Here is an 18,809-nt window from a genome sequence, read left to right as displayed (position 1 = left end):
CTGACTGATTTAAGCGTAACTTAGTCTTAACATATGATTAATGAGAACAGAATTGAGTTGATCAGAGTAGCATAAGGTAAATGATATCCAAGCAACATAATATATAAATGGCAGCATTTCACATCTTATATCCAGCATCCAGTTTCAGAAATTTGTATAGCAGGAATAGAACTTGCAACATCACAGTGGCCCAGATTACTGATTTTAGCATAGGATTTCTGAAACTTGAACAAAAGTTCATTCTGGCCCTAAAGGTCCAGAAGAAGGGAATCTCTACAATGACTTTACATTATACAACATAGAAATATTTTCAACTTTTATTCATTTAACAAATACTTGGGATGGTTATCTTTGCTTTCATTTATAAAAGCCAACTATTTTGGCTCGTTTTACATTTCTGTACATGTAATTTTATTTCATGATCACAGCAGTACTGTAAGACAGGTGTTGCTTTTTATATTTTACTCTACAGAAGAGGAAAGTGATACGCAGTTAAGTATCCTTCTTAAGTTAACAAGCAAAATGAATTCCTTAGTTCAAAATGCCTTAACATGTGCTTCTACTATGCGTAATTTATCAAGGACTTCCTTTTTGCTTTCAGGGATGACTTGTCAAGCTCGAACATCATACACTGAAGATGAAGTTCTTTGGGGCCACCGTTTTTTCCCTGTAATTTCCTTAGAAGAAGGATTCTTTAAAGTTGATTACTCCCAGTTCCATGCAACATTTGAAGTCCCCACGCCACCTTACAGTGTGAAAGAACAGGAGGAAATGCTTCTTATGTCGTCCCCTTTAATAGCACCAGCCATAACTAACAGCAAAGAAAGACATAATTCTGTGGAATGCTTAGATGGACTAGATGACATTAGTACCAAACTTCCATCTAAGCTGCAGAAAATTACTGGAAGAGAAGACTTTCCCAAAAAACTCTTGAGAATGAGTTCTACAACTTCTGAAAAAGCCTACAGCTTGGGCGATTTGCCCATGAAACTTCAACGAATAAGTTCAGTACCTGGCAACTCAGAAGAAAAACTGGTATCTAAAACCACCAAAATGTTGTCTGATCCCATGAGCCAGTCAGTGGCTGATTTGCCACCAAAGCTTCAAAAGATGGCCGGAGGAGCAGCCAGGATGGAAGGGAATCTTCCGGCAAAACTAAGAAAAATGAACTCTGATAGATTCACATAACCAAACACCCCTTCAGGCATTATTTACTGTTTGATTTGGTAATAGTCCAATATTTGGCTGATGAGGTAATCCTCTTTAAGGAATCTGAAAGGTACATTTTTTCCCCCAGTCATATATACATATTTGAGAACCTTCCTTTTCAAGTATTGCTAATGTGCAAAAGATAAAGTTGTAAAGGGAGGACATCAGAAGGAAGTTCTTATTAACGGGCATGTATTATCACATCAAGCATGCAATAATGTGCAAATTTTACATTTAGTTTTATGGCATGATTTATATATGGTATATTTATATTGTATATTATGGAAAATGTATATATATATATTTAAAGGGGTAGTACCCTGCACAACATTTCTAACATACGTATTAAGCCAAACATGAATTGATAGCTTTCAGGGTGATAAAACTATATATATATATATGTGTGTGTGTGTGTACACATAGTTTTATATATACACACACATATATGTACATATATACACATACACACACACGTACATACATATATCTGATAAAATTGTGATGTTTTGTTCAAAGTTGTAGTTCTTGTGCATGTTTACTTTATTAGGCTAGGAAGGCTTCTGGCATTAATTATTAATACCAAATATTTTAGCCTTAAATTATTTGTCATTTTAAAATCTGATTTAATGTTTTCTGCTGTTTAAGGTCCTGGAAGGTTTTCAGTTCTTTATACGAGGGAGTCACACAAGTCTGTGCTACTTATGGCCCTGCAAAAATATAACCATTATATGTTTAACTTGTAAATTTTGAAGCATACTAATACGCTGACAATTTCTTATGATTTTTAAAAGTTGCTAGTACTGGGAAAAAATAAGTATTGCCATTTTGAGAGTTGGTCCTTTCCTGGACTGATTAAAGTCTGGAAATCTCTTTTACATATGATCTAATACAAATATGAGCTCTGAACAAATGTTGAATCACTGTAATAGTCAGTAGCGAAGTTATATTGAATATATTGGAATCTGTGTGAAATTACATAATTAATGGTCCCTGTTTCAAACTGAGTCAATTGGTAACATTTTCACTCTTTTTCTCAAACTTTTGTCATTTTAAAAATCAGTAATTTATCTTTGAGGAGATAAAACAATACAATGAAACAGATGATAGGTATTTATGTGTAAAATCTGTATGTCTCATTGAGTCTCTTTTTATGCCATTCTCCTGTTTGTGGCACTTGTTATAGCAGGACAGACTCTTTTCCTCACCTGGGGAACCTATTTCATCCCTTGCCTGTCACTCAATTCCGAAGGAATGTTTTGTATATACCTGAGAGAATTTAAAATCAGATAACTTGAAGATATTTTACCCATGTGAGTTTTTTGTTTTGTTTTGTTTCGGTAAACACTCAATTTATTGGTGTCTTGGATCTCTGGCCCACCAAAATAATTTTAGCAGTACTATTTTTTGAACCCAAAGGTTTGATATTTATGACTCATTAGTAGGAATCAAAACTGTTCCTCAGAAGAACACATGAAAAATAAAGATTTGAAATGCAGAGATTTTAATGAAAATTTACAAGTGCTTCTTGTCAGAATATCATGGATTTTCCTATAAAGCTTTTTGGGGTATTGCAATCTAAGTCTGTCCAGAATTAATCTACTTCTCCTTATAAATTGTAAATCCTTAATAGCTGGTTTGGGCTCCCACCATTTCCCATTGTTTTTAGCAATCCTGTGATGATTTTCGTATTGGAAAATTATTACATCAACAATTCTATCATTGACTACAATAATACCTTCTGGCTACCTCTGTATCAACCAAATTCTGCAGGTGCAAACATATACCAGGGAATTGTTACTGGCAAAATGATCAACCTTGAGCATCTAACCACTGTGAATAGAGCTGGTTGCGCTAACCCTTACCCCCAAACTTTCTTATTTACTGGATATAGGAAATGAAATAGTAGCCGAGAGAGAAGGGGACCCAGGGGTCACAGTATATTTATTATCAGTGGAAGAGACTGCACAGATCATTTAGTCCAACCACTTAAAACTAAACAGAGCCATAATTTAATTTAGAGAGTCATTTTAATTTGTTTTTGGCACCAAGAGGATTATGAGACCAAAAATAAACTCTCCAAATATATTCATTCATTCATTCAACAAAATTTTTGCATGTCTTTAATGTTCTAGGCATTTCTAGCTCCTGTAGATTTGGATATGACTAAGTCAGAGGAGGTCACTGCCCATTCAAACACTGCATATCAGTAGGAGTGGGGGGAGGGGAGACAAAAACAAATGACACAATTTCAGAGTCAAAATATCAGTTAAGGGAAGGAAAACAGGGTAACGTGATGGAAAATGACTGGGTGAAATAAGAATTGATTATTTTAGAAGAGGTGACTGGCTTAGGGAGGGGGTGATCTTTGAACAAAGACCTGAATGATGAGAAAGAACCACTGTTGTCAAATTTTTCTTAGTGAATGCTATTCCTTTAACTTTCCCACATATGTATGGGAAAGGTATGATTTCTGCATGTAATTGCAGTTTAACCCCTATTGCTAAGTTGATCATAGGTCCCGGTTTACCCAGGAGAGTTCCAGTTTATACCTGTTGTACCTGTGTAATTATTACTAATACTCCCTTTCACTCTTATAATGTCCTGGTTTGGATGATATATGGTGACTCTACGTTTTTGTTGAAACTAAATTATGAAGTCTGATATATTTGGATAAAAATAAAGAATTGCTTTTTCTTCTCATTTTGCTGATTTTTTTGACACTGGTCATTCCAAGCAAAGTCATCTCAGTTTCATATATTTTAGCCTGTAGGACTTCTCATCAAAGTGATTTCCTGTAACATTTGTTCAATCTGTACATGACATGTTTTCCTAGCAGTGAAAAGTTATGCATTTTATTGACTGAATAAAAAATAAACCTCTGGTGTTTCCATTTCAGGAATTTGTAAGAGCTCACATCAAGGGGAGTAAAAGTCAACTTAAGTCAAGATAATTTTCAGCCCACCAGTGTGGTGACTGAAAAAAAAAAAAAAGCAAAATCTAATGTGTTCATTGAACTGAATAATTCAACTTAACTAGAAACTAGTCCCTTTTAATGGGATTTTCATGGTATAGCTCCTGTCATGGTAAAATATTTCATTCTGTTTATCAAAATGATGTAAATTAAAAAAACACAATTATTTTGATAATGCCTATTTTCAATTTAAATATCCTCATAAATATGTGAATATGCTTTTGTAAATATAAAACTAAAAATAAGGATATTTTATTATTGATTATTTCTGAAGAAATTCTTATGCTGTTTTAAATTCATCCATATATGGCATTAAATATTCTGAAAAATATTCAGTTGTCTCAGTACTCAAGAGCCACTTTGTGGAAATAGAATGGAACCATATGGATGATTTCTCTGGGAGGAAAAGTGAGATTCTGGGGAAGGTGGCTTACATTCTATTTGAATGAAAGTTTCTACCATTTCATACCATGAAGAGAGTTCAGTGTGACTGCACAGCACATCTGTGAGCTCTATTCCGAGTATGTGCTTGAGTTCTGTTGTACATATTCAGATTAGCATCAAACTAATTGCATTGTCCAGCATGCAGTTTATTATTATTTAAATGTACAAGGTCATTTAGGTTACAAAAGCAGAAACTTATGTAATCAATACTGCAAGTTCAGTTTTATAAAAACTGTATTAAACTTTCAGAATATGATTGGGTTAAATTTCTGTAGCGTGCTCATCATTTTTCTACTTCCCAAGAGTTAATTACTCACATTACTTGATTTGGTTTATCATAAGACTTTTAACTCCTAAAAATCAATGATTAAATGATTGAAAACTTATAATTAAATCATTATAAGTCATTCCTTGAGGGTTACTTTTATTTTGGCTCCTTACTGGTGAGATGCTTCGGCAATATGGAACCTGAATTTAATAATACAGATTATTTGAGACCTGCATTTCTCGGAGGAAGCTTCATGACCATCTTACCCTTTGCTGAACCTGAGTCTCAAAAGCCACAGTAAGTAAAGCAGACAAATACACTGTTTTCCTGATTTTGTTTAAATATCAAATCACCTTTTAGAAAAGCGCTCAGTTACTTTTTCTGACAGTGTTTCAAAGAAAAGTGTTTTCCTAATTTTAGATCAGATGAGTTCAATATGTCATATGTCCAACTCTCTGACACCTCACAGAATTAATCTGCAAAGCCAAGTTCCTGTAGCTTCTGACCTAGAGGAGTTCAAAAAGGATGATCCTCCTCATTCAGTAGAATTTTTTTCCAAATCATGCTTTTTTTTACCTGAAAAGTTTTCTTGAAATCATGGCTGTTTCTGAATATTCAGGCTGTGTAGGATCAATGAACAAAAGATATGGTAGGGCCCATTATCTCTTCTCATTGCTTACTAAGATCAGTATCCAATATAACTCTTGCTTATCCTTTCCCAGCTCCACGAGTCAATCACTTGCATGCTGATTTGCACATAGTATTTGGATCTTCACAACAGCTCTACATGGTAGAGATTATCCCCATTTTACACTTGAAGAAACTGATTCTCAGACAGGTTGTTTAGAGAATCCACAAACCTGAGTAGTCTCTGCGCTCTTTGGTGGTTCTACTGATATGCAATTGCTTCTTCTGGATTTTCCATTTGGGGGCATTTTCTGTTTACTTTACACTGTGGTAGATGAAGATCTGGTTCTATTTCTAAAACTTGCTGCCCACCATACCTCTACTACATACACCCTACCCTAAATTCCCAATATTGTTATATTGTTTTCATATTTTTAATTAGATTAATTATCAGTGTTTTAAGTTCTACTGCATTTGAGCCCATATGTTTTGATCATTTTACTCACCCTCACAGCCTTTTCCTCCCTAGAGTTGATAGTCATTTTTTCTTTGCTTATTTATACATGTACTTATCACTAATTTAGCCACAGTGTCCTTTCCGATTATAAACACTTTCCTGTTACTTCTTCAAACACATAAAATATTGAAACAGTTTTCTCTTCTTGACGAAATCCCTACCAAAGCATCCTGATCTGCTCAATTTTGTAAATTTCTCTCAATTTATAGCTGTTGTCTTGGGATCTCCTTTTATCATCATCTTGGGGATTCCATTCACCTCTTTCTAGGTATAGAAACCCTGTTTCATGGTAAATATGCAGTTTTCTTGGTTTACTCCTTGGTTTTCCTTTTTCTTGTTTTTTTGGCCATGCTGCACGGCATGTGGGATGTTAGTTCACTACCAGGGATCGAACCCGTGCCCTCTACAGTGGTAGCGTGGAGTCTTAACCATTGGACCACCAGGGAAGTCCCTAATCCTTGGTTTTGATAAAGCACATTTTCCAGGAGTTTCTCAGGGGGAAAAAAAAACCTGGTAGTAAACTTTTTGAAACCTTGATTTCTTTAAATAAATGAATTCTTCCCTAATAATTAATATTAAGAGTCTGGACTAGTGTAGAAATGGCGTTCCTTCTGAATTTCAGCAACATTGTTCCTTTTTCTCCTAGTTTCCAGTGTTGCTATTGAGATGTCTGATGCTATTAAGTTTTAATCCCTTGTGTGAAACTGATTTCTCCCCTTAAAACTTATAGGATATTCTAATCTTCCCTGGTGTTCTAAAATTTCAAAATTTCTGCCTAAGTGTGCATCCATTTTAATCTTTTGCCATGTGCTTTCAATCTGGAAACTCATGCCCATCAGGAAAATTTTCTTAAGTTTATTTTCCTTTATTTACTCCCTTCCATCTTTCTCTGTCCTTCTTTCTGGAATTTTCATTATTTGGATGTCAGAACTCTTGGAATGATTTTCTAATATTCTCATTTCCTCTTTTATTTATCTCTTTGTATCTTTTCTCTATTTTCTTGGAGATTTTCTTAATTTTATCATCTATGACTTTTATATCCATCTATTTGATTTCACTTATCTTCCAAGATGTTCATTTCTCACAGAGTAGTCTTAATTTTCAAGAACTTTTTGTTGTTCTCTAAAGGTTTCCTTTTTTAAAGGGTCTTTTTCTTGTATCATAAGTGAAGGATTTTAGCTCTCTCAAATTTTTGATAGTGTGTTTTAAATGTTTCTTCTACCTTCATTCTGTTTCTAATATCTTTTATACATATGATTTTGAATTTATTTTCTATGGAGGCAACTAAAAAGATTATTGAGGCTCTGTGCAATTGTATGCTGTATGTCCAAGCATACGTAGTCTTCACTTTTCAGTGACATGGTAGGACTATTTATTGGAAGTTATTGATAGTATCTTTAGGTTTCTTCTTTAAGGTCAATGACATTGCCCAGATAAGACTCTTTTAATCACCTTCCTACAGAGGAGGTACCTGGCCGCCATTGTTCTGAGGACCAGTTGAGTTGATTAAAACAAAGGAAAGTCTGCTTTTTAAACAAACTTTCAGGAGTTCTTCTTGCTACTGTCTCCTTTCCTGACCTTTTTTCCCTGCTATGCCTTTAAAATTCCTCTACTATTGTTTCAATAGTTTCAGGAAGTAGCAGTAGTAAATACTTATATTTAATCTACCATTTTGAGAAGACAGGCCAGCTTAAGTGTATTAGTTTTCTATCACTGTTATAATCAATTACCACAAATTTGGACCATAAATAACACGAATGTATAATCCCACAGCCTGTAGCTAGAAGTTTGACATGGGTCTCACTGGGCTAAAAATCAATACGTTACTAGGGCTGCAATTCTATCTGGAGGCTCTAGAAGAGAATTCATTTCCTTGATATTTTCAATTTCTAGAGGCCATCCATATTCTTTGGCTCATTGCCCTCTCCTTGCATCATCAAAGCCGAGAAAGTTGCATCTCTTTGTGCCTTTCTTTCATAGTCATATCTTCTTCTGACCCTTCTACCTTCTGCCTCCACTTTTAAGGACCATTGTGATTACACTGGGCTCACGTAAATAATCTAAAATAATCTTCCCATATCTGTCCTTAACGTAATCACATATGCCAGTCCCTTTTGCCAAGCAAGGTAACATATTCACAGGTTCCAGAGATTATGATGTGGATTTCACTGGGGACTGTTATTCTATCTCACTAATCTTTCTTACTTAACCCCTTTTATATAAAAAGAATGTAGTTTCAACAAAATATTTTTCCCCATATCTAAGTATATTTAAAAATAGGGGCAGCGTTTATTTTCATTAATGACGTCCTTCCTTGTGAAGAAACGTATTTAACAAGACATTATTTAATTATTCTCTTAGGAGTCTATTTTTGTCCTAGTTGTGAGAAAATGTCTGACCAGGCTTTATTTTCCAGTTCTTCACAGAAGTGGAAAAAACAAACAAAATAAAACAACAAAGCAATGTTTCATTAAATAAATTGAAAATAACGTCCATAACTTCAATGTCCTGAATCTAAGCTTGTACGTCAAGTCTACTTTTCTTGGTTAGCGTCCTATGCTTTGGTCTTAAAAAATATCAAAGGTGGATTTAAATTTCAGTACATAACTTAAAAGCTAGTGTCAGTATTTGTTGGCAGAAAAATATGTGCCACATAGACACTTAAAATGTACGAAAGCTTGTGACCTAGAAATTAATTTTAGAAAATAAATTCCATTGTATTTTAACCAAAAGAACAATGAACTGTATGCAGAGACACTGGATGGGCCCATGGGAGTTGGTATTTTGATCAAGGTTTACGTTTCAGTAGCTGACTGAATGAGAAGGGGAAATCAGAAAATGTCACGTAGATGAAGTTTTATTTTTATAAATCAAAGTTGATAACATGTCTTCTACCCAGTATTCCATTATTACAATGATATGGACTTACAGTGATAAAGACTTGTAAAGTCTATGAGATATATGGCTTCCTTTTTTGTTAAAGCTTCCTAAATAAATGATTGGTTTTTATAATCAACTTTTATCTCTTCTCTCTCTTACACTGATGAAGTGACTTCTTGGTTTCATAAGCTATTTGTATTAAAAGGAAAATTGTGCACAGAATTGTTGCAGGAAGGGGGGCCCAAGAGTGGGCTCTTGTCTAACACTCGGAAATGAACTGTCGGAGGAGACACACGTGCTGACAAAGCAAGAGATGTTATTGGGAAGGAGCACCCAGGCGGAAAGCAGCAGGGTAAGGGAACTCAGAACTGCTCTGCTGTGTGGTTTGCAGTCTCGGGTTTAATGGTGATGGGATTAGTTTCCGGATTGTCTCTGGCCAATCATTATGACTCAGGGTACCTTCTGGTGGTGCATGCAGTCACTCAGCCAAGATGGATTCCAGCGAGGAGGATTCTGGGGTGTTGGTAGGACATGTGGACTAGCGTCTCCTTTCTCCTTTTGACTTTTCCCGTATTCTTGTGGTTGGTGGTGGCTTGTTAGTCCTTGTTAGTTCAATCTCTGTCGTAAGATAAGTCATGCAAATTGTTACTGTCTTTGCCTGGCCAGGGCAGGCGGTTTCAGTCAGTGTTTCCCCTAACAGAATAATACAATTAATTATATTATAGACTTGTATTTTTGTATAGGTTTGACTTCACTGGCTCTCACTTTCCCTGTATGTAAGATTTATAGTATGAAACTATATTACATTACATTCTGAGATTTGTATTTCACATTATTCAGAATTTTTCTTAAAATATCTAGATTTGGACATGTGAATGAACTCTCTCATCCACCTGTGGTTTTTTGACTAAGTTGACTCATGTTTATTGTCAGACACTTTCCATTCTTGATGACTTACAGAGTTGATATTTAACAGTAAAGAAAACATTAAGTGGCAGATATTTGGTAAATTGAGATCTATTCTGTGATAAAATATACAGTTTCTTAAAGAAAATAAGATTAATGATAAATCTTAGGCTAGTTAGTGGATAAAATAATTATTGATGATTAAGTTGGAGGACAAAAAAAAGTTTACATGGAGAAGTATACATTACAGTTAGTCTTGAAGCAGGTAGTTTCCCTCTTGGATGAGAATCAAATGTTGGTACAGTTGGAATGGAGCACTAACTGCGAATGACCAGTATTTATACCAATAATGTATTCTGAATCCATAAGTTATTTTTTAGTCACTGGTTATATATTTTATCTTGTTTCTTTTCCCAATACCTTATATTAATATTTTCCAAATTGTCAAGCATGCCTTTTATATAAGGGACCTCTTACCTGAGGATGATGGAATCAATTTTACCTTATGCAGAATCTGTACCACCTGTTGTCCATTGACATGAACTTTCTGGGCACTCATCCAGTTTGAAATTAACTTCAGGGTTGCCACCTCCACAGAGACCCATCATCTTAAAAGCTTCAAATCAATAAACACTTGTTTGGTCAATTTTGTGTGCCTACTATGTTGTAGGTGTTATGATATACACTAGAGTTATAGAAGGTAATAAAAGCTTTTCAAACTTGTTAGAAATGACTTAATGAAAATACACTTCTGAATGTTTTGAAGCATAACTGCATAGGATACTATGGGCACACTGAGGAAGAAAGTGATCCAATTCATATCAGGTGTGGGATTGGGGTGGGGTTAAAGAGGGTGGAAGGATCTTGAAAAGCATTTTGCAGGAAAGGTTACTGGGATTGTGTTTTCAGAGATTTGGAGAAATTACATAGATAATGAAAAGGAGAAGTAAAGGAAGCAGTGTTATAGATTCATAGAGTTTGGAAAACATGTGTTGCAAATATAAGTAGCTCAGAAAGACTAGAACATGGGGTATGATCATGGGGTACATTAGATCATGGAGTACATTAATATAGGAGATAATCAGACAGGTAAGTAGGGACCCATTCATAAAAGATATTATAGCCCTCAAAAAATAGTTGGGTTTTTATGTGGAAGACAACTTTTAAAGATTTTGAAAGGACGATGGAATCAGATATGTATTTTTAAAAGTTCATTCTTCCAATATACACAAGGGATAAATAAATAAACTCCACAATTTTTATTTCATTGGAACCAATATATTTTTCATTATACTTTATTTACAGCTTACATCCCTCAGAATTTATGAGGCTTGCAAAATGTTATAGGAGAATATAAGTAAGACTGAATACACAGAGAGACGAGAAAAAAACCCAAAAAAACATATTCTTACTGTAAAGTTAATTTAAATACTATAACTGAATGTAATATTTCACTCCTGGCAAGTAGGGGGAAAAAAAGAAAATCATTTTATGTAGTTCCCCTTATCTGAAAAGGAAAACGCTAGAAATTCCCCAAAGAACAACCAACAATTTCAGATCTTTTTAGCTCTCATTATACTTTCACAACATTGTCTCTTTTCTCAACCATTGCAATTAAGCACTCCAAATTTCCTGAACTGGTCCCCAAAGGAAAGTGTTATTTGAAAGTGTATTTCCTCTCTTTCATTCACTTGATGCATTTAAGAGCATTAACTTGATTTAAAGAAAGATGGTAAAATTCAAACTCTGAAGAAGCAAATATTAAAACAATATAACAGTTTTAATATTGGCAGCTTGCTAATCAAGAGGTCATTTTTGTATCAGCTATGTGTTTTAGAGGAAGAACTCCTTTCATCTCTAATCCAAGACGGAATTTCAGAAAAAGCAATATCTGGTGTCGGCACAAAATTTGAGTAGTCTGGAATAATATTATAGACTTTCCATTATTTAAAATTTAATAATTAAAGATTCACTGGTTAAATCACTAGAATTTAAAATTTATGCAACAAAATGTCTTTTTCCGATAATTATTTGCAAAGAAATAAAATCTTGATTGTTATTAGACACCACTCAAAGAAATAAATGTTCTTGCATTGACCCTTTCATTCAACCTTGGGATTCAGCATAGTGACCCACCAATGTAGACCACATCCCTGGAACGGTGTGAGCTTTGATAAGATACAAAACAGAGTTGCTGCTTTACAATTTTAATTTATAGCTTTTACCACATCTAGGGAAAGAGAAATAAAAACAAAGCCAATCAATGGTATATATCTTGGTGTCCCCCAAATCATATAGATCATTTGAAATTTCAATAAAATTGAATTGACCTCTCTAATCAATATCTGGAATGATGGGCACAGATACAGTGTATTCTCTGAGTATCTTGGTTGGGTTAGACAAATGCCAACCTCCACTTGGTTTCACCATATAACCCTGGCTTAATTTATATATAGTGAAAAGTGAAATAAGCATGGCAGACATTTTTTTTGCCATACTAAGATAGATTTAATTTTAATTAAAGGTTTAACTTTCATTTTCTTTCAGAATAATTCTTCAACTTAGTGTGCTTTCTTGGAAGAAATTCATTCCTGAACTATCTGAGTATTCAGTATGTTTACTGGTAGCTGACTTGGCCAAAACCAAACGGGAAACAATAGTGAGAAGCCTGAAGATAAGAAAGCAAGTCAGCCAAACTCCATCTCAAAGTAGTTTAAAAACATCTGAATCTCTGATCACCATTCCAAGTACTTGCTTTAATTAGTGTTAGAATTCATACCTATTCAGTGCATTAAAAATAACTAGATCATAGTTTAAAAATAATAAATGACCTGATATATTTTGGTGTACATATATTTATACACATTCCCAGAAAGTTTGAAATGTAGAAATAATACTCTTTGTTTGAGAGGGAGGAAAGAGACTACAATAATTATTTTAGCTGTTTGCATTCACATATATAAATGATTTCAAAATAAATACGCAAGTTGTAGAAGAATTATAAAATACTCATAATTTTTTAAGACAAGAGGAGGACTATTTTTGTATTTATCTGTGAATGAGACACTCAGGTCATAGAATAATTTTAGTTGAGTCTAGAAGAGGAAACTAGTTCTAATGCAGAAAATTCAGTGACTCTAGTCTGCACCAGGCCTCCATGTAAACAAACTGAATGGTTTGAATAGATTGCCACATACTGTGACTTGATTGTCACTAATTCTTTACAGGAAACAGGTGACCCCTTATTTGCCGAAGTGTAGAACCATTTTTTGTTCCATATTCATCTTCCAGATAGAAGTTACTCCTATGCCAGTGAGGACATATTGGTATTGAATTACATCACATTCTCTTCCAGGACTATGGTACTGGGTGTGCAATTATTGTTGCAACTATCCTCAGAAAGTTTTAGATACATGCCCACTGAACTTTTTTTTTTTTTAACATCTTTATTGGAATATAATTATTTTACATTGTTGTGTTAGTTTCTGCTGTATAACAAAGTGAATAAGCTATATGTATACTTATATCCCCATATCTTCTCCCTCTTGTGTCTCCCTCCCACCCTCCTTCCAGGTAGTCACAAAGCACCGAGCTGATCTCCCTATGCTATGCAGCTACTTCCTACTAGCTATCTATTTTACATTTGGTAGTGTATATGTCCATGCCACTCTCTCACTTCGTCCCAGCTTACCCTTTCCCCTCCCCGTATACTCAAGTCTATTCTCTACCTCTATGTCTTTATTCCTGTCCTGCCCCTAGGTTCTTCAGAACCTTTTTTTTTTTTTTTTTTTTTTAGATTCCATATATATGTGTTAGCATACAGTATTTCTTTTTCTCTTTCTGACTTACTTCACTCTGTATGACAGATTCTATGTCCATCCACCTCACTACAAATAACTCAGTTTTGTTACTTTTTAATGGCTGAGTAATGTTCTGTTGTATATATGTGCCACATCTTCTTTATCCATTCATCTGTCAGTGGGCACTTAGGTTGCTTCCATGTCCTGGCTATTGTAAATAGTACTGCAATGAACACTGTGGTGCATGACTTTGTTTGAGTTATGGTTTTCTCAGGGTATATGCCCAGTGGGATTGCTGGGTCATATGGTAATTCTCTTTTTAGATTTTTAAGGAACCTCCATACTGTTCACCATAGTGGCTATATCAATTAACATTCCCACTAACAGAGTAGGAGGATTCCCTTTTTCTCCACAACCTCCCCAGCATTTATTGTTTATAGATTTTTTGATGGTGGTCATTCTGACTGGTGAGTGGTGATACCTAATTTTAGTTTTGATTTGCATTTCTCTAATGATTAGTGACATTGAGCATCCTTTCATGGGTTTGTTGTCAATCTGTATATCTTCCTGGGAGACATGTTTATTTAGGTATTCCGCCCATTTTTGCATTGGGTTGTTTGTTTTTTTGATATTGAGCTGCTTGAGCTGCTTGTATACTATGGAGATTAATCCTTTGTCAGTTGCATCGTTTGCAAATATTTTCTCCCATTCTGAGGGTGTTTTTTTTGTCTTGTTTATGGTTTCCTTTGCTGTGCAAAACTTTTAAGATTTATTAGGTCCCATTTGTTTATTTTTGTTTGTATTTCCATTTCTCTAGGAGGTGGATCAAAAAGGATCTTGTTGTGATTTATGTCATAGAGTGTTCTACCTATGTTTTCCTCTAAGAGTTTTATAGTGTCTGACCTTACATTTAGGTCTTTAATCCATTTTGAGTTTATTTTTGTGTATGGTATTAGGGAGTGTACAAATTTCATTCTTTTACATGTAGCTGTCCAGTTCTCCCAGTACCACTTATTGAAGAGGCTGTCTTTTCTCCATTGTATATTCTTGCCTACTTTATTAAAGATAAGGTGACCATATGTGCATGGGTTTATCTCTGGGCTTTCTATCCTGTTCCATTGAACTACATTTCTATTTTTGTGCCAGTACCACACTGTCTTGATTACTGTAGCTTTGTAGTATAGTCTGAAGTCAGGGAGCCTGATTCCTCCAGCTCTGTTTTTCTATCTCAAGATTGCTTTGGCTATTTGGGGTCTTTTGTGTTTCCATACAAATTGTGCAATTTTTTGTTCTAGTTCTGTGAAAAATGCCAGTGGTCATTTGATAGGGAGTGCATTGAATCTGTAGATTGCTTTGGGTACGATAGTCATTTTCACGTTATTGATTCTTCCAATCCAAGAACATGGTATATGTCTCCATCTGTTTGTATCATCTTTAATTTCTTTCATCAATGTCTTATAGTTTTCTGCATACGGTTTTTTGTCTCCTTAGGTAGATTTATTCCTAGGTATTTTATTCTTTATGTTACAATGGTAAATAGGAGTGTTTCCTTAATTTATCTTTTAGATTTTTCATCATTAGTGTATGGGAATGCAAGAGATTTCTGTGCATTAATTTTGTATGCTGCTACTTTACCAAATTCATTGATTAGCTCTAGTAGTTTTCTCGTGACATCTTAGGATTCTCTATGTATAGTAGCATCATGTCATCTGCAAACAATGACAGTTTTACTTCTTCTTTTCCTATTTGAAATGCTTTTATTTCTTTTCATCTCTGACTGCTGTGGCTAAAACTTCCAAAACTATGTTGAATACTAGTGGTGAGATTGGGCAAACTTGTTTTGTTCCTGATCTTAATGGAAATTCTTTCAATTTTTCACCATTGAGAATGATGTTGGCTGTGGGTTTGTCATATATGGCCTTTATTATGTTGAGGTAAGTTCCCTCTGTGCCACTTTCTGGAGAGCTTTTATCATAAATGGGTGTTGAATTTTGTCGAAGGCTTTTTCTGCATCTATTGAGATTATCATATATAAACCAGAAGTTTTTATATGTTTAAAAATTAAGAAAGCACTTCAAATTGTCCATCATTCATAGAAGAAATTGTAATGGGGATTAGATTATATTTAAGAATGCAGTTAAAGCAAAAGAGAATTTAATACCTTAAGTGCCTGAAAATATTAGAAGAGGAAAGTAATTAAAATTAATGAGCTAAGAATATCTCTCAAGAAGTTAGCTATTTAAAAAGAGCATAATAAAAGCAAAGAAAATCAGGTGAATAAAATAATCGAGAAAATAGCAAGAATTAATGAATCATAAAGCAAATAAAAATTAGTGATTATTAGCAAATTTAAAAATTTGACAACCTATTGCAAAATTGATCAAGAAGGAAAAGTAGGTACCAAAACAATATCAGGAATAAAGAGGTGAGTATCACTGCAGATGCTGCAGTTAATAAAAAGATAAGAAAAGGAAATTATGAACCATTATTTTGATGCCTTTGAAGATTTAGATGAAATGGAAATTTTTTCTAGAAAATATTTCAGTTGCCAAAATTGACATAGAAATGTACAGAAATTATAAATCTATAATCATTATAGAAAATGAATCAGTAAATTAAAGTCTTTTTAATATTTATTTGTTTGGGCTGTGCTGGGTGTTAGTTGTGGCACAAGGGATCTTCATTGCAGCACGTGGGATCTTTAGTTGTGGCCTGCAGACTCTTAGTTGCAGCATGTGGACTTCTTAGTTTCAGCATGTGGACTCTTAGTTGTGGCGTGTGAACTCATAGTTGTGGCATGCATGTGAGATCTAGTTCCCAGGCCCCCTGCATTGGGAGTGCAGGGTCTTACCAACTGGACCACCAGGGAAGTCCCAGTAAATTAAAGTCTTAAGACAAAGAAAACTCCGTGGATGGATGGTTTCTCTAATAAATTCTATCAAACAGTCTTGAAATAATTTATTTAAATATTAAGCAATTTCAGAGAATAGAGAATGAGACACTCCAGATTGTTTTAAGTGATCAGCATAATCTTAATACTACATCTAAAACAACATTTTTAACTTTGCCACTGTTTTAATAAAAGAAATTTTCCCTGTCTTTCCCCAGAAGTGATGTCCTTGTGATTAGGAGGGGACAGGCAAAAATCTTGCATTTTGTTTTAATTGACCCTTCCATTGATCCAAGCTACAATCTTTACGGTCTTTGTTGAAACTTAGAAACAGATTGGGTTTATAAGTGTATTTCAACTTTGGACACCATAAAAGGAAGATGGGGGTATCAAATTGTGGTTCTTTCGAGCTGATGTTGTCCTTTAAGTTTACTGTCTCTCTGTATCTTTAACTATGGCCTCCTGATAAACAAATACACTACTCAATGGTAAAGAGTTATTGGTTGCCAAAGACCAAATACTTTACCTAACACATTTCATTTTTAGTAGGACATTTTCTGTCAACACCAAGATCTTAAGCCAAAGCAATCACAATAATTAAAAAAAAACACACACAAGTATATGTGGGTAGGCCTCTTGTTGTTCTAAAAGCACAATATATAGATAGGTAGGTAGATAGGGTTTATAGATAACTACCATTTATATGTAATATACCAAGTTGGAAAGATGATACCTGGAAGATAAGACACCTAAGAACTGCCTCCTTAAAAAATTGCACAGAAGATAAAAGAAAGGGGGCTATAAACAATACTACCCATAATGGACAATTCTCTCTATATTTTGATAACTCAGTTTAGTATGCATCATTTTTTTTCAGTATATTTCATTAGACCTTTATCTGATTTTTCAAAGCCAAAGTCTAAATCACCAAATAGATAACAATACATCTCTTGAGAAGATGCATCACTCTGAATGCACTAATGGGTATTCTAAAAAAGTCTGTCCAATGTCATACAGAAATACAAATGTATTTTATGTGGTATTTCCCAGATATGCATATTATAAGCAGATCTTTCTTGGTAACTTCCCATAATTGTAATTTCTTTTTCTATGTCCTTTTAAATTATTACCTTAGAGATATATGATAGGAAGAAAAGGATACCTAAAACTGATGTTCAATGAAAGAGTAGCTCTAGCAGTTAAAATTCTTTGTAGACAAATTAATATATTAATTCAAATTCCTTTCCATGGTAACACAGTCCTCAGTGAACTGACTCTGGCCTATCTCCAAATTTTCAGTTTCTCCTCCCACTTCCGAATCCAACTTGCCAGGCCACCAAAATATATTTCTTGAAATAAGCCTCAAGCGAGTATTAGTAAACATAGACAGAAAACGAAGTTTTAATAGGTACAGAATTTTTGGAGAGCAAAGTCATATACAGGTATTAACCTCTAAAAAGTACAAAGACACGTGTGATTCATTTAAGACATGCATGATTCATTTAAGTCATGCATAGTCATGATTATGCTACAATCACTAACTCATGATATCACACAAAACACTTTGTGTTTCTGCACTGAATTCAATGGTAATGCTTTGGGGTTCACATGAAATTTGGTTTTTAACCCTTTTGGTTTAAGTGCAGTTTACATGAAATTCACTCATTCTAAACACTCAAGCAATGACTTTTAGTAAATCCACAAAGCTGTGCAAGAGTCACTTAATCCAATTTTAGAATCTTTCCATTATCCTCAAAGATCTCCCCTTTGCAGTCACTATTTTTTCCAATCCCCACCTGCAGGTGGTCACTAATCTCCTTTCTGTCTCTTACAGATTTGCCTTTTTCTGAATATTTCATATATAGAGAGTCATAAAAAATATAGTCTTTTGTGTCTAAATTCACCCACTTAGCATAATACTTTAGAGGGTCATCCATGTTGTTGCATGGTACATCAGTAGTTTCTTTTTTATTGCTGATTAATAATATTCCATTGTACAGCTATATCACCTTGTGTTTATCCATTACTCTGTTGATGAACATTTAGGCTGCTTCCAGTTTTTGGCTACTGTATCATGAATAATACTGCAATAAACATTCTCATACAAATCTTTTTGTGGTCCTGTGTTTTCATTTTTTTGGGGAAGAATCCCAGATGTGAATTTGCTGGTTTGTGTGTAAATTTATGCTCAATATTTTGAGAATTACCAGTTTTTCAAATTGGGTCCACCATTTGACTGTTCCACTAGCAAGGTGTGAGGGTTCCCATTTCTCCATATCCTTACCACACTTACTACT

At 34.3% G+C, this 18,809-nt stretch overlaps 1 protein-coding gene across 2 annotated transcripts in view; it reads left to right on the top strand.

Annotated features, from left to right (window-relative positions):
- Positions 1-2,333, top strand: part of KCNJ3 (potassium inwardly rectifying channel subfamily J member 3) — a 162,117-nt gene extending 159,784 nt beyond the window's left edge. Inside the window, exon 3 of one of the 2 annotated variants that reach the window (XM_027131133.1) lies at positions 602-2,333. In XM_027131133.1, coding sequence (XP_026986934.1) covers positions 602-1,188 — 587 coding nt within the window. In that variant the 3' untranslated portion in view covers positions 1,189-2,333. The remainder of the gene's footprint in view (positions 1-601) is intronic. The other variant, XM_027131141.1, reaches the window with a different exon arrangement.
- Positions 2,334-18,809: the final 16,476 nt, after the last annotated feature.

This window comes from Aethalodelphis obliquidens, unplaced genomic scaffold, assembly GCF_003676395.1.
Source record: "Aethalodelphis obliquidens isolate GAN/ISIS:26980383/991018 unplaced genomic scaffold, ASM367639v1 scaffold2, whole genome shotgun sequence".
NCBI classification, from domain to species: Eukaryota; Metazoa; Chordata; class Mammalia; order Artiodactyla; family Delphinidae; genus Aethalodelphis; species Aethalodelphis obliquidens.
This window is presented reverse-complemented; position numbering and strand designations above follow the sequence as displayed.